At 45.3% G+C, this 17,448-nt stretch overlaps 1 protein-coding gene across 1 annotated transcript in view; it reads left to right on the top strand.

The window, feature by feature from the left end:
* The window catches only part of LOC110527678 (inaD-like protein), a 142,413-nt gene that overhangs the window by 16,319 nt on the left and 108,646 nt on the right, over nt 1-17,448 (top strand). The window contains exons 7-12 of the mRNA XM_036989307.1: nt 7,019-7,147; nt 9,487-9,726; nt 9,894-9,996; nt 11,092-11,180; nt 11,591-11,729; nt 16,784-16,863. Coding sequence (XP_036845202.1) covers nt 7,019-7,147; nt 9,487-9,726; nt 9,894-9,996; nt 11,092-11,180; nt 11,591-11,729; nt 16,784-16,863 — 780 coding nt within the window. The remainder of the gene's footprint in view (nt 1-7,018; nt 7,148-9,486; nt 9,727-9,893; nt 9,997-11,091; nt 11,181-11,590; nt 11,730-16,783; nt 16,864-17,448) is intronic.

Raw genomic sequence — 17,448 nt, 5'->3', positions numbered from 1 at the left:
GAAATGGGACATTTTCAGCTTCCAGGGATTGTGTACAGATCCTTATGACATGAGGCTGTGTATTATCATGCTGAAACATGAGGTGATTGTGGCGGATGAATGGCACAACAATGGGCCTCAGGAACTCATCACGATATCTCTGTGCAGTCAAATTGCCATTGATAAAAATGCAATTGTGTTCGTTGTCCGTAGCTTATGCCTGCCCATACCATAACCCCACCGCCAACATGGGGCACTCTGTTCACAACGTTCATATCAGCAAACCTCTTATCCACATGACGCCATACATGTGGTCTGTGGTTGTGAGACCGGTTGAACGTACTGCCAAATTCTCTAAAACAACATTTGAGGTGGCTTATTGTAGAGAAATTAACATTAAATTCTCTGGCAACAGCTCTGGTGGACATTCCTGCAGTCAGCATGCCAATTGCACACTCCCTCAAAACTTAACATATGTATTATATGTTATGTATTTTATATGTGGTATTTCATACTGTTGATGTGTTCACTATTATTCTACAATGTAAAAATAAACAAAAACCCTTGAATGAGTAGGTATCTAACCTTTTGACTGGTACTGTATATCAGAAGTCAAATCTCTCTGCCGCGATCCTGTTTATTGCGTGTTTATTTTGTCATTGTTTTCCGTCTGTACAGCACCCTGTCACACTGACAAATGATCTCCTCTTTCCTCTTGAGGAACTCAACAGGCAACCTGAACTCCGCACGATGAGTCGCATGTCAATCAAAGATGTCATTCTGCCCCTCTCAACCCCAATACCCATTAACTGATTGTTCCCCTTAAAAACAAATGTTCCTAATCCCTACTCTCCCCTTTAAACAAGCTCCCCTGCCCATCCAAACGGCTTTCTAATTGTGAAAAGCTGAGAAAATATTGAGTTAGGTTGGCTTCAGGGATTCGTTCCCTTCCGTGCCTGAAATGGCAGATTGCACAGTCTGTTTCTCTGGTGCATTGCTCACTCTCATACACCCACCTGACCTTATACCTGTCATTCTCACCGAACATGGCTTCTAGAGGTTGTTGCCGTTATCTTGAACCCTAAGTTCCTTGAAACATTTTAAAACAAGTCTGACATCCCTTTCTACACTGAAATGAGGCAATATTCACAGTGTCAGAGTAGGAGTGCTGATCTAGGATCAGTTTGGCCTTTTAAGTCATGATAAATAGTATTATATAAACAAGAGTGATCTGATCCTAGATCAGCACTCCTACTCCAAGATGAATGATCTAGATGCCATGTTGTCCCAGGTTCACAGTAGAACAGTTTTTTTAAATTTTCTTCCTGAAACAGAGTGCCTGGAATCCACGTTCCCATTATGGCTTTCTCATTAAAACCGGCATTAACCCACATTCTCTGTTTGTCTAATAATTCTGTAACGTCTCATGGGGCAGAACTGTCAATATGGAAGGACATGGAATTTTAGGCCAAACCTTGCAATCAGGATAATGTTATGTATGTGTGGTTGAGATTATCTCTAATATGTTTAGTATTTAGTTCCTTTAATGAAGTGTGTTTAATTCAATCTCATGATGTCTAGTGAATATTTAATGTCCTGACAATCATAATTCTGTTTTATGATAATTCAGACTCTGTTCCATTGACATGTTAACCCAGTAGTATATAAACATGCCATATTTCGGTGCTCAAATGAATTAAGCCACAGAATGTCTTTTTGAATACTGTAAAAGCAGCAAGTAGACTGTGTCTTCACATCTAGATGTTGAGTCTTCAGCAGGGCGATTTTTATATAGAATAAATTCAAATAATTCAAATGTAAGATTTACTGCAATGTTCCAAATTTCTATATCGCAAGAAAAAGCCTTTGTCTTTTTGTCCTCGTCTCCTCCCCCTTCAGTGCTGTGTGCACTGTGTACCTTCTCACTCACACAGACACCAAGCCCCTCCTCCTGTGCTGTGTGCACTGTGTACCTTCCCACTCACACAGACACCAAGCCCCTCCTCCTGTGCTGTGTGCACTGTGTACCTTCCCACTCACACAGACACCAAGCCCCTCCTCCTGTGCTGTGTGCACTGTGTACCTTCCCACTCACACAGACACCAAGCCCCTCCTCCTGTGCCGTGTGCACTGTGTACCTTCCCACTCACACAGACACCAAGCCCCTCCTCCTGTGCTGTGTGCACTGTGTACCTTCCCACTCACACAGACGCCAAGCCCCTCCTCCTGTGCTGTGTGCGCTGTGTACCTTCCCACTCACACAGACGCCAAGCCCCTCCTCCTGTGCTGTGTGCACTGTGTACCTTCCCACTCACACAGACACCAAGCCCCTCCTCCTGTGCTGTGTGCACTGTGTACCTTCCGACTCACACAGACGCCAAGCCCCTCCTCCTGTGCTGTGTGCACTGTGTACCTTCACAGACACCAAGCCCCTCCTCCTGTGCCGTGTGCACTGTGTACCTTCCCACTCACACAGACACCAAGCCCCTCCTCCTGTGTATCAATTAACATGATTGTGGAAAATGTGTTTGCTGCCCATGGCATTGCGGTACCAAGTACTGCTAACAGCCTTTTAGTCTCCTGCTGTTATGTGCTAGCTGTCTAAGCTGTGTTTATAAATGTGCAATGACTGTAAAAATACTAATTTATATAAGGAATTGGCAACTCATTCTCATTCTGAAAAATAAGTGTCTTCTTATCCCGGTAGGCCACTGGATTTCAACATGTAAACAAAGTGAACAGGCCATGTTGTTGAAACAGTTGGAGACGGACAGGAGGGTCTATTCATACATTTTACCTGGTTAGAAAGCAAATACATCTGAGTTGTCCAGACCTTAAATACAAAGATTAGCTGGCTACTAAGTAGCACATGGGCTTGTACTTGAGAGATTGTTTATGAGACCTGTGTTAATTTTCTATAATGTATGCTACCAGAAGTGGATCATTCTTAGTGAATGTGCATGGTTCTGGTTAAATTTGTGTCAAAAAATACATTTTCATCGACAGACTTGAAAGCCAGATAAGTAATTATTTCAAAACAGCATGTTTAAACTATTATAGTAAATGTAATACAGTTATTATTCCAGTTCTCTGCTGCCAATGACTGGAACGAACTACAAAAATCTCTGAAACTGGAAACACTTATCTCACTCACTAGCTTTAAGCACCAACTGTCAGAGCAGCTCACAGATTACTGCACCTGTACATAGCCCACCTATAATTTAGCCCTATCAACTACCTCTTTCCCAACTGTATTTAATTTATTTATTTATTTTGCTCCTTTGCACCCCATTATTTTTATTTCTACTTTGCACATTCTTCCATTGCAAAACTACCATTCTAGTGTTTTACTTGCTATATTGTATTTACCTTGCCACCAAGGCCTTTTTTGCCTTTACCTCCCTTCTCACCTCATTTGCTCACATTGTATATAGACTTGTTTATACTTTATTATTGACTGTATGTTTGTTTTACTCCATGTGTAACTCTGTGTTGTTGTATCTGTCGAACTGCTTTGCTTTGTCTTTGCCAGGTCGCAATTGTAAATGAGAACTTGTTCTCAACTTGCCTACCTGGTTAAATAAAGGTAAAATAAAAATAAATAAAATAAAAAAATTAGTGGGTGTTATGGTTGTGGAAGGCTTATTTTGCCGTGGTATCATTTTACAAGCCCTAAATTCATTAGGTTATTCCTGACTGTTTGAAATGCCATTAATTGTGCAACGAAGCCTTTTTAGAGAACTGTTTTTATTGTTGTTGATATACAGTATATTGTGAATCACCCATAAGTTGGAAAAAAAATCAAGAACGTGTCTTATTTTTAGAGTAAACTCACACAGACCAAATTGTCAAACAATTTGTACGGAATTTGATGTTTGATGGAATCTGTTGTTTCACGAAATTGCTTATTGAACTAAACCAAGCCTGCTTTACATCTCCACTTGTAAGGAAACAGGCAACACTTGTTAATTTGGCCTGAAAGCTGTAGACGAAAACCAGCCCTCGACAACAACAAAAAACACATCTGTGTTACTGACTGTGAAGCTCCACTTCTTATCTTGGGAAATGGCTCTTAGTCTTTTCCGTAGACGGGATAAGCAGTGAGCAGGAGAGGGAGAAAAGCTTGGTCTCGCCAGGGGCTGCAGTACGTAAGACACCACAGTAAGGTTTCATTAGATAGAGAGCAAACTGCACAGGAAGTTAACTATCAGATAACGCTGTGTAATAAGAAAAAGAGCTGCTGTGATTGCAGCCTGCTGGTTGGTTAATAAAGAGCCTAGGAGGAGACGTTGTGGTGATTAGGCTGGGGGGAGTGTGTGTGTGTGATCAAGGAGGTAGTAACGGGGGCTAGACAACAGGACACAAGGGATTCCCTGACCTGGACATGAATCAGCCTCTGCTGCTCGTTTGTATTTCAAACGTTTAGTGAAAACCATTAAAAGTTGGTCTGATAATGCTCCACAGCCATGTGCAGTTAGACACAATGGTTAAGTTAATATCGCAGGTCACCTACGCACTGATAATTAATAAGGCTGGACTCTGGCAGGGACCAGACCAAATGTTCAGAGCTGCTTCTAGTGAATGTATGGTGTGTCAGTGGACCTGCTGAACCATCCTACATGTATGCACAGATGTATGCATCGTCATTGGAGATGTGATTTCCCCCCGATTTAATCAGGATTACCTGATATTTTTACCTGAAAAAATCTGTAATACTTACATCTGTGTTTTATCATTAAACTGGACCAGTAGCCTTTAATCACTGCTTCTTTATTGTACCAATCACGGCCCTGCTTAGGCTATATCTTGGGTTATATCCACCAATCACGGCCCTGCTTAGGCTATATCTTGGGTTATATCCACCAATCACGGCCCTGCTTAGGCTATATCTTGGGTTATATCCACCAATCACGGCCCTGCTTAGGCTATATCTTGGGTTATATCCACCAATCACGGCCCTGCTTAGGCTATACAGTGCCTTGCGAAAGTATTCGGCCCCCTTGAACTTTGCGACCTTTTGCCACATTTCAGGCTTCAAACATAAAGATATAAAACTGTATTTTTTTGTGAAGAATCAACAACAAGTGGGACACAATCATGAAGTGGAACGACATTTATTGGATATTTTAAACCTTTTTAACAAATCAAAAACTGACAAATTGGGCGTGCAAAATTATTCAGCCCCTTTACTTTCAGTGCAGCAAACTCTCTCCAGAAGTTCAGTGAGGATCTCTGAATGATCCAATGTTGACCTAAATGACTAATGATGATAAATACAATCCACCTGTGTGTAATCAAGTCTCCGTATAAATGCACCTGCACTGTGATAGTCTCAGAGGTCCGTCAAAAGCGCAGAGAGCATCATGAAGAACAAGGAACACACCAGGCAGGTCCGAGATACTGTTGTGAAGAAGTTTAAAGCCGGATTTGGATACAAAAAGATTTCCCAAGCTTTAAACATCCCAAGGAGCACTGTGCAAGCGATAATATTGAAATGGAAGGAGTATCAGACCACTGCAAATCTACCAAGACCTGGCCGTCCCTCTAAACTTTCAGCTCATACAAGGAGAAGACTGATCAGAGATGCAGCCAAGAGGCCCATGATCACTCTGGATGAACTGCAGAGATCTACAGCTGAGGTGGGAGACTCTGTCCATAGGACAACAATCAGACGAATATTGCACAAATCTGGCCTTTATGGAAGAGTGGCAAGAAGAAAGCCATTTCTTAAAGATATCCATAAAAAGTGTTGTTTAAAGTTTGCCACAAGCCACCTGGGAGACACACCAAACATGTGGAAGAAGGTGCTCTGGTCAGATGAAACCAAAATTGAACTTTTTGGCAACAATGCAAAACGTTATGTTTGGCGTAAAAGCAACACAGCTGAACACACCATCCCCACTGTCAAACATGGTGGTGGCAGCATCATGGTTTGGCCTGCTTTTCTTCAGCAGGGACAGGGAAGATGGTTAAAATTGATGGGAAGATGGATGGAGCCAAATACAGGACCATTCTGGAAGAAAACCTGATGGAGTCTGCAAAAGACCTGAGACTGGGACAGAGATTTGTCTTCCAACAAGACAATGATCCAAAACATAAAGCAAAATCTACAATGGAATGTTTAAAAAATAAACATATCCAGGTGTTAGAATGGCCAAGTCAAAGTCCAGACCTGAATCCAATCGAGAATCTGTGGAAAGAACTGAAAATTGCTGTTCACAAATGCTCTCCATCCAACCTCACTGAGCTCGAGCTGTTTTGCAAGGAGGAATGGGAAAAAATTTCAGTCTCTCAATGTGCAAAACTGATAGAGACATACCCCAAGCGACTTACAGCTGTAATCGCAGCAACAGGTGGCGCTACAAAGTATTAACTTAAAGGGGCTGAATAATTTTGCACGCCCAATTTGTCAGTTTTTGATTTGTTAAAAAAGTTTGAAATATCCAATAAATGTCGTTCCACTTCATGATTGTGTCCCACTTGTTGTTGATTCTTCACAAAAAAATACAGTTTTATATCTTTATGTTTGAAGCCTGAAATGTGTCAAAAGGTCGCAAAGTTCAAGGGGGCCGAATACTTTCGCAAGGCACTGTATCTTGGGTTATATCCACCAATCGCGGCCCAGTTTAGGCTATATCTTGGGTTATATCCACCAATCACGGCCCTGCTTAGGCTATATCTTGGGTTATATCCACCAATCACGGCCCTGCTTAGGCTATATCTTGGGTTATATCCACCAATCACGGCCCTGCTTAGGCTATATCTTGGGTTATATCCACCAATCACGGCCCTGCTTAGGCTATATCTTGGGTTATATCCACCAATCACGGCCCTGCTTAGGCTATATCTTGGGTTATATCCACCAATCGCGGCCCAGTTTAGGCTATATCTTGGGTTATATCCACCAATCGCGGCCCAGTTTAGGCTATATCTTGGGTTATATCCACCAATCACGGCCCAGTTTAGGCCATATATTGAGTTATATCCACCAATCATTCACGCTGCCTTCTCTTTATCTCTTCCTCTATGGAGCGTCCAGGAGCAGTGGGGCCACATGGAGGAGATGGAGCTGGTGAACGACGGCTCGGGCCTGGGCTTTGAGATTGTTGGAGGCAAGGCCACTGGGGTGGTGGTGCGGACTCTGGTTCCAAACAGTGTGGCTGACAAGGTACGATACTGGACATTACATACACTCTAAACAATCAAAGCTAACAGACAAAGCAGTCTGCTAAGACTGGTACCTGGGTTAATCTGAACTGGTCCAATAAGACATGGGTTTTCAAACTTTTCTTGACCAGGGACCCATGCTCCGGCAAACTGGCGACCCAGGGACCCCCATTGTATGTTAGCAAGAACTGGTCAAGTCTTGTCAGGTGAATGATCATGGCAAGCAGAAGTAATCAACATTTTAAAAGGAATAGATTTGGAACCAGAGTCCTGTTTCAATTGGAAACAGTCTACCACAGTTCATTGGAAGAGGAAGTGTAAACTCTAACAGTCTATTACCTAGAAAGGTAATGGTATCTTGGTGGTGTAGAGGAAATGTTGCTGTTGTAAAGCACATTTTCTGCAATATATATTTATTTATTTATTAGCTGAGAGACAATTTAGCAATTTTGAAGCTCATTTCCAGCAATTATCTATAGTTTATCATGGAACTCAAACTATTCGGCAGTTTTAAAGCACATTTTCTGCAATTCTATGCATTTTGCATTGGCTAATACTGTGTTCCTCTGCTTAAACATTGTAACAATCAATGGCCATGTGTCCTGAATGCCTGATTCTGCCTGACTGTCTAGCGTTTATTTAATTCTTAGTTCTTCTCAAGATGGTATTATTAAAACACACATATATATATATATATATATATATATATATATATATATATATATATATATTTGGTTGAGGTCGGGGGATTGTGGAGGCCAGATCATCTTCATTCTTCATTTTAAGATATTAAATTAAGATAATTCGACAAGACGATTAAGATGTGCAATGGAAAAAGTTCACAGCCTACATCAGTTTTCCGCAGTAGGCCTACTAAGCCATTACATACTCAGGGCTTCCTTCTCTCTTCCTCCTGATCCTTTGGTAACAGACCGGTCTTCCCCTATGAATAGTAACAGCCAGTTTAGCTGAATTAATGCTGAGCGTGTCCCATAAAGGGCTCAGTTACATTATAATAGCCATTGAGCCGGAGGGAAAAAAATGATCACCTTGTAAAGGGGATTACATCCTGGCTACACAGAGCACGCTAGGCCTGCATCCTGCTCGAAGGACCACTTTTCTGTTCACAATTACAGAGATGTTGGCGAAAGGTTTATTCGCAGACGCCCAAAGTCCCTGACACAGCCGATGCTCATTTACAAGCAGACCCTTTCTTTTCTTTTCCCACTTTAACGCTTGGCTTTTGTCCTTCATTTTGTGAGCTTGGGGTGTATTCAGTTATTCAGCGAGTTAACATGGGAACATGTCATTTGATTTGTAAAAAAAACCAGTCTGTCGGTTATAACCTTTTATAATAAAGTGTTATCCAAGAGGGATCTGGATTTAAAAAAACCTTATCCCTTGTTTCTGAAACCGCTTTGAACCACTCCTCTCTTTTTCTTTCTCTCTCTCGCTCTCTACCCCTCCCTCCTTTCCTTTTCACTCTCTCTCTGTCTACCACACCCTCCCTTTCTCTCTCTGTCTCTCTCTGTCTCTCTCGCTCTTTCTCTCGTTCTCTTTGAATGTCCAAGAGAGCCCAGGCTGAGCAACAAAACCCTGCTTGTTCAAAAAGCACAGTGCAGCATTTCACACATCACTGGATCTTATGCTCCAAAAAAGCTGTCAAAATTGGGGCTTTGTTAGACCCTGGCGTTTCCCATTTCAATGTTTAATGGCCAGGGCTGGCTTCAATGCGCCCCCGTTGTCCCGTGCACAGACCCAGGGAGAGAAGTTGGGGAGATTTCCTGCACCACGGTTATACATCAAACACTTTTCATCCCTCTTTCCACAAAGGATGCTGTTCTCCCCTCTCTTTTGACTTTTTCCTCTTTTTCCCTCGTTGAGTTTATTCTGCTTGACCTGCGAGTCGGTGAATACACTTCCCAGCTTAGTACCGCGGGGCCAGGCCCAGATCAGGGTGGGACTGGCCTGTTCAAGTGGGATGTAAAATGCGTTGGACAACATTGGCTGAAATGATCAAATGGTCCAACTAAGCGAAATGTTGAATATGAGCAGATTTTTGGGGTAGTTCTTTCATGTACTAGCAACCAACAGTGGTGGATAAAGTACCCAATTGTCATGCTTGAGTCATTTTCTATTAAGGTATCTTTACTTTTACTCAAAGTAAAAGTCACCCAGTAAAATTCTACTTTAGTAAAAGTCTAATTAATTGCTGTTATTGCTAGACCCTGAACTTAACTATAATGCATTGTGTATTATTCATATTTCCAGTTTGTACAAATGTTAACATTTTATTTCTTGCTTTCTTGCTTTCTTTCTTGCTTTCTTTCCCCCCTATAGGATGGGCGCCTGCGTACAGGTGACCACATCCTGCGTATTGGTGAGACCCCCACAGGTGGCTTGGCCAGCGACCAGGTGGTCAAGGTGCTGCAGGGCTGCGGGAGCCACGTGCGCATGCTCATCGCCCGTGACCCCTCGGGACAGTATTCCACCTCCCCGCCGCCCCCTCCCCCGCCCGCCGCCAGCCCCGTCTCTGTCTTACCCTCTGGAGTCGAACCCCAGAGTAGGATCTACAGGACGGTGAGTGAGACAGGAGCATGGGGAACGCACACACACACACACAAACCTAGACATGCACACACCTTCTCCTGTGACCCCTGCCCCTCCACTGCCCTACCTATTGTGGTGAATATGTCCGTGACATTAGAACGTCAGTACATGTACAGCATATCTCTCTGGTTTTCCAGCCCAACCTGGAGGGTTATGAGATCCATAAAGTGCCTCTGAGGAAGAAGGAGGGCCAGAGCCTGGGGATCACCATCATCGGATACAACTCCTTAACCCGCGAAGGTAGGCCGATGCCCAATACCATGTCAACTCCTGGCTCCCTAGCCTTTTACCCTGAACCCAGGCCCCTAATCCTAGTCCCCTAGCCTTAACCCAGACCCCTAATCCTAGTCCCCTAGCCTCTTACCCTGAACCCAGGCCCCTAATCCTAGTCCCCTAGCCTTAACCCAGCCCTCTAATCCTAGTCCCCTAGCCTTTTACCCTGAACCCAGGCCCCTAATCCTAGTCCCCTAGCCTCTTACCCTTAACCCAGCCCCCTAATCCTAGTCCCCTACCCTTAACCCAGCCCCCTAATCCTAGTCCCCTACCCTTAACCCAGCCCCCTAATCCTAGTCCCCTAGCCTTAACCCAGCCCCCTAATCCTAGTCCCCTACCCTTAACCCAGCCCCCTAATCCTAGTCCCCTAGCCTTAACCCAGCCCCCTAATCCTAGTCCCCTAGCCTTAACCCAGCCCCCTAATCCTAGTCCCCTACCCTTAACCCAGCCCCCTAATCCTAGTCCCCTACCCTTAACCCAGCCCCCTAATCCTAGTCCCCTACCCTTAACCCAGCCCCCTAATCCTAGTCCCCTACCCTTAACCCAGCCCCCTAATCCTAGTCCCCTAGCCTTAACCCAGCCCCCTAATCCTAGTCCCCTACCCTTAACCCAGCCCCCTAATCCTAGTCCCCTACCCTTAACCCAGCCCCCTAATCCTAGTCCCCTACCCTTAACCCAGCCCCCTAATCCTAGTCCCCTACCCTTAACCCAGCCCCCTAATCCTAGTCCCCTACCCTTAACCCAGCCCCCTAATCCTAGTCCCCTAGCCTTAACCCAGCCCCCTAATCCTAGTCCCCTACCCTTAACCCAGCCCCCTAATCCTAGTCCCCTACCCTTAACCCAGCCCCCTAATCCTAGTCCCCTACCCTTAACCCAGCCCCCTAATCCTAGTCCCCTAGCCCCTATTTGTACTCCGATCCTGTATTGTTGACACTGTTTGAGATGTATTGTTTTGATGGTGTCTTGTCTCTCTATTCCCCTCTCCTTGGTCTCTCTCTCTGCTCTCCCATTCTTTCCTTCCGTCTGCCTCACTTTCTCCACCTCCCCTTCTCTCTCTCCTAGATGCGGTCGGGGTGTTTGTGAAGAACGTGGTTCCTGGGAGTGCCGCTGAGCAGAGCGGAAACATCCGGATCTATGACAGGATAATAGAGGTGAGACCATTAATCAGATTTTAATGAGCGCAACCCTCATTAACCTCAAGGTGTGTGTGTGTGAGAGAGAGTGCGAGAGAGTGTGAGTGTGTGCGTTAGTGAGTGAGTGAGTGAGAGAGTGCGTGCTTGAGAGTGCTTGAGAGTGCATGAGAGTGTGAGAGAGTGAACCATACACCACACTATAACACAACCATACACCACACTATAACACAACCATACACCACACTATAACACAACCACACACCACACTATAACACAACCATATTGGGTCTTCATTGTCAGTTCAGATTTCTATTGAAAATCTGTTCTCACTGTCTTACCTGCTTAAAATAGAAAAATGTCAGAAACCCCCTGTCAGAGTTTACGGGGACAAGGGTGAGAAGTAATTTTGGGCTGTTTCATTGTGCCAGCTAGACGGGGTGAGCCTGCAGGGCTTCACTAACCAGGAGGTTCTGGAGGTGATGAAGCAGACAGGCCAGACGGTCCTCCTCACCCTGGTCAGGAAGATAGCCTCGCCCAAACCGTCACTGGAGAGGTCCCTGGACAAAGGTAAGGACTACTAGGACTCTTTACCAGTTACCTGTGAGTGTGTATCACTAGTCCTACTAGAGCAGAAATACAGCCGGTATTATGTGTTTTGCATCATATAATGCTGCATTTTGCATCACATAAGGATCTGTTTCACGTCAGGATGCGTTTTGCGTCACGTCAGGATGCGTTTTGCGTCACGTCAGGATGCGTTTTGCGTCACGTCAGGATGCGTTTTGCGTCACGTCAGGATGCGTTTTGCATCATACCGGCTGTATTTCTGTATTTTGAAATGTACATATATCTTGATAACTTGATTGCTGACATGCAAAACATTTTGGGACTATATCAACAATGGACTAATGAAACAAATACCAATTTGGTGGAATTTTCCTGTAAGACCAATGGACTTATTCAGAAATGCAGACTTTCATAAGGGTACATTGGTGGCTTGGTGTAATTAGTGAAAGGACATCCCTAAACCCTTGGGAGTGTACATGTAACTGTGACAGGATGATAAGGTGGACACGAAGACAGGGTCTTTTAAACTACCATCCGAATAGATACATACTCCACTGTCCTGCAGTCCAGTGAGTTCAACCTCCCTCCGGCCATCTGCAGTCCAGTGAGTTCAACCTCCCTCCGGCCATCTGCAGTCCAATGAGTTCAACCTCCCTCCGGCCATCTGCAGTCCAATGAGTTCAACCTCCCTCCGGCCATCTGCAGTCCAATGAGTTCAACCTCCCTCCTGTCATCTGCAGTCCAATGAGTTCAGCCTCCCTCCGGCCATCTGCAGTCCAATGAGTTCAACCTCCCTCCTGCCATCTGCAGTCCAGTGAGTTCAACCTCCCTCCTGTCATCTGCAGTCCAATGAGTTCAGCCGCCCTCCTGCCATCTGCAGTCCAATGAGTTCAACCTCCCTCCTGCCATCTGCAGTCCAATGAGTTCAGCCTCCCTCCTGCCATCTGCAGTCCAATGAGTTCAACCTCCCTCCTGCCATCTGCAGTCCAATGAGTTCAACCTCCCTCCTGCCATCTGCAGTCCAATGAGTTCAACCTCCCTCCTGCCATCTGCAGTCCAATGAGTTCAACCTCCCTCCTGCCATCTGCAGTCCAATGAGTTCAACCTCCCTCCTGCCATCTGCAGTCCAATGAGTTCAACCTCCCTCCTGCCATCTGCAGTCCAATGAGTTCAGCCTCCCTCCGGCCATCTGCAGTCCAGTGAGTTCAACCTCCCTCCGGCCATCTGCAGTCCAATGAGTTCAGCCTCCCTCCTGCCATCTGCAGTCCAATGAGTTCAGCCTCCCTCCGGCCATCTGCAGTCCAATGAGTTCAGCCTCCCTCCTGCCATCTGCAGTCCAATGAGTTCAGCCTCCCTCCTGCCATCTGCAGTCCAATGAGTTCAGCCTCCCTCCGGCCATCTGCAGTCCAATGAGTTCAACCTCCCTCCGGCCATCTGCAGTCCACTGAGTTCAGCCTCCCTCCGGCCATCTGCAGTCCAATGAGTTCAGCCTCCCTCCTGCCATCTGCAGTCCAATGAGTTCAGCCTCCCTCCTGCCATCTGCAGTCCAATGAGTTCAACCTCCCTCCGGCCATCTGCAGTCCAATGAGTTCAACCTCCCTCCTGCCATCTGCAGTCCAATGAGTTCAGCCTCCCTCCTGCCATCTGCAGTCCAATGAGTTCAGCCTCCCTCCTGCCATCTGCAGTCCACTGAGTTCAGCCTGCCATCTGCAGTCCACTGAGTTCAACCTCCCTCCTGCCATCTGCAGTCCACTGATTTCAGCCTCCCTCCGGCCATCTGCAGTCCACTGATTTCAACCTCCCTCCTGCCATTTTCTAATTACCATCCAGCATCAGAGGGGAAGATTACTATGACACATTTGTTTACTACTCTATACAGTAATTTTCAAAAGGTCTCGGGGAAAGCATCCAAAGATCTATGAACTAATTTCCTGTGACTTCTCAGATGCTTGCTGCATTGGTCACTTCATTGGTCAGCTGAGCAGTGTGAGAGAGGTGATTTAGAAGAGGTTGAATCACTGTGGAACTCTTATCTCTCCTGGGCTCTTTGTTTCATTACACCGGTTAGGGAGAGGGATACAACACCCTCTGAGCTAACTGGAGACTGCTAACTGTGTAAAGTGAGCGGTCTGATTTCACACACACACACACACACACAGGCACTGGTGTTTTCCCTCACGTACAGTCTGCTTGACTAGTCGTACTTGGATGGCCCAGTGCCTTCAGAAAGTATTCACACCCCTGGACTTTTGACATATTTTGTTGTTACAGCCTGAATTTTGTCAACACAATACCGCATAATGAAAACATGCTTTTATAAATTCTTGCATATTTATTGGAAATAAAATACAGAAATATCTGATTTTACATAAGTATTCACACCCCGAGTCAGTACATGTTAGAATCAATTTTGGCAGCGATTACAGCTGTGAGTATTTCTGGGTACGTCTCCAAAAGCTTTGCACACTTTGATTTTACAATATCTGCACATTATTCTGTTTTAAACTCTTCAAGCTCTGTCAAGTTGGTTGTTGATCATTTCTAGACGGCCATTTTCAAGTCTTGCTATAGATTTTTAAGTCAAAACTGTAACTAGGCCACTCGGGAACATTCAATGTCCTCTTGGCAAGCAACTGTATATTTGTCCTTGTTTTAGGTTATTGTCCTGCTGAAATGTGAATTTGTCTCCCAGTGTCTGTACAGCAGGGATCATCAACTATACTGAACAAAAATATAAACTGGGGAGCCAGACCCGGCCACTGGGGAGCCAGGCCCGGCCACTGGGGAGCCAGGCCCGGCCACCGGGGAGCCAGGCCCGGCCACCGGGGAGCCAGGCCCGGCCACCGGGGAGCCAGGCCCGGCCACCGGGGAGCCAGGCCCGGCCACTGGGGTTTATAGCTGTGATTGAAGAAAACAATGGAGGATGGAGCAACAACAGTGTAGTTACTCCACAATACTAATCTAAATGACAGACGGAAAGAAGGAAGCCTGTACAGAATAAAAATATTCTAAAACATGCATCCTGTTTGCAATAAGGCACTAAAGTAATACTGCAACTAATGTGGCAAAGAAATTAACTTATTGTCCAGAATACAAAGCATTATGTTTGTGGCAATCCAACACATCACTGAGTACCCACTGTTAAAATGTTCAAACATGGTGGTGGAGTCAACGCATTGGAGTCAACGTGAGCCAGCGTCCCTGTGGAACACTTTCAACACCTTGTAGAGTCCATGCCCCGAGTGCAACTCAATATTAGGAAGGTGTTCCTAATGTTTTGTACACGCAGTGTATAGTGCACTTATTTTGAACAGAGCCCTATGGGCTCAAAGTAGTGTCCTAGGGAATAGGGTGCCATTTGGGACAAATACATGCGTTGTTATATGTATTAGAATCATTGAAAGTTGAAGATGTTGGAAACTGATTCTAGTCCATTCCACTGCAGAACAACTGTTGGCTGATGTCCACGTGGAGGTTTTGAGTGAGTCTTAACTGAAGCGCTGATGTGGGCTTTTTAGTTTTTACTGTAGTTCAGTGTAGTGGCACAATGAGCTGTCAATCACGTAGAACAATGCATGTCTGAACCATTGACATTCACAGTACATTACACAACACATTTGCAAAAAAATATCTTATGGTAGTGCCACTGTGCCAGTACAGTAACTTAACACTTGAACCAGTCTGATTGTGCTTGTCCACCCTGGCTCCCACGTCCACCCTGGCTCCCACGTCCACCCTGGCTCCCACGTCCACCCTGGCTCCCACCTCCACCCTGACTCCACCGTCCACCCTGACTCCACCCTGGCTCCACCGTCCACCCTGGCTCCACCGTCCACCCTGACTCCACCGTCCACCCCGACTCCCACGTCCACCCCGACTCCCACGTCCACCCCGACTCCCACGTCCACCCCGGCTCCCACGTCCACCCAGGCTCCCACGTCCACCCCGGCTCCCACGTCCAGCTGTTCTCTTTCTTTCTCTCTTGTCTCTCTCTTCCCTCTATTTGTCTTTGCTAACTGACTGAAATGTGTTGTAAATATTTAGGGTGTGTGTATCATATTCATCAGGGATGCCCATTAGCTGTTGCCACGGCAGCTACTCTTCCTGCGGTCTGAACACATTAAGGCACTTACGTCACTTCCAACTTTGTGGCAACAGTTTGGGGTGGGTATGTGTGTTCGTGCGTGTCCTCCGCCTGGCCCACAGATGTTCCTTCCTTCTTGACATCCCAAAACCATGTATTAGGCTATTTATTCAGTGAAACATTGGAGAGGAACTGCGCAGTGGCGAGCGGTTAGCTGTGTTAATTAATCAGGTACAGTACTGGAGCTCATGTCACAAGCCTTTGGGTTTTTACACACTGGGCTGACAGAAAGTGAGAGAGACACACACACACACCATGTACTCAAACGGTTCCATGTGTGTGGGGAGTGGTTGTGGTCAGTCCAAGGGAGCTAGCTCTGAGGAGTTTCTCTTTACGTCTTTACACTGGTAATGAACACACAGCGTAAAATAATTCCTCCTTCATGTCCTGCTGCTGATTTCCCCCCAGGTTCACTGTAAAAAGTCCTACAGTACAGTGGTGGGGGAGCCGAACTCATGTCTGTCTCATTACTTCCTGGATCACAAGCAGCAATCTTGTTACCCTGTCAGTGTCCCAGGGTTGACTTCTCACTTAGTTAAGCTTAAAGGGAAATTCTGCCACCAGGATCTGCGTAGACTATGTGAAAACAGCAGGTTTCTATAGTCTGTGGTTAAAAATACTGTATAAAATACTGTGACAGGTAGGATTAAAAGTAAAAAACTATGATTTCTTAGCCCAAACAAGGTTTTTTTTGTTTGAACTTTTGCTGTTTTCTACAAAGTGTAAATGTGCCGTTTTCACATATGTTGACGCTGGTATTGTGCCGGGATGATGAAAGTGAGGTTGTAAAGTGTTGGAATTGCCCTTAACAGCGAAGTTCCATTCAAAATACAATTGAACATGTTTTGTGTCGTTCCTCACGGCCCAGAGTTATTAACGCGTGCATTGACACTGTCCTTGTGTCTTACAGGTGTGGAGGAGATCTCTCTGTCTGAGCTGGAGCTGAAGGACAAATGGGAGCAGTCTCTGGGGCCACAGTACGATGTTCTGGTGAGATTCTAACTGACAGCAGGAAATGAACATATGGACAGAATACCACCACAGACAAGCTCAGAGAAATCAGTCATGTCAATCAGTAACAGTTTGATTTGATATCAAGCGAGGTTTGATCATCCCATAGGGAAGGAATTATATAATTAAGCAATAAGCTACGAGGGGTTGTGGTATATGGCCAAATATACCACAGCTAACATGCTGACCAGACCGCTCGCACACCCCCTATCACACGCATGTTGATTTTGTCCACCCACACCGGACGCGATCAAGACCCATGTTGCTATATCAAAATGAACTCTGAACCAACTTTATTCATTTCTATCAATTTAGCTAGCTAGCTTGCTGTTGCTAACTAATTTGTCCTGGGATATAAACATTGCGTTGTTATTTTACCTGAAATGCACAAGGTCCTCTACTCCGACAATTAATCCACAGATTAAAAGGTAAACCGAATTTATTTCTAGTAATCTTTCTTCCTTCAGGCTTCTTGGGATTTTATATGATGGTTGCAACCAACTTTAAGGTGCATCACCACCACCAACTGGACTGGAGTGTAAACCTTAGTTCATCTTTCAATCA

The sequence above is a fragment of the Oncorhynchus mykiss genome, chromosome 1, assembly GCF_013265735.2.
Source record: "Oncorhynchus mykiss isolate Arlee chromosome 1, USDA_OmykA_1.1, whole genome shotgun sequence".
In the NCBI taxonomy this organism is placed as follows: Eukaryota; Metazoa; Chordata; class Actinopteri; order Salmoniformes; family Salmonidae; genus Oncorhynchus; species Oncorhynchus mykiss.
The sequence above is the reverse complement of the archived record's forward strand: the minus strand, read 5'-3'. Positions and strand labels throughout refer to the sequence as shown.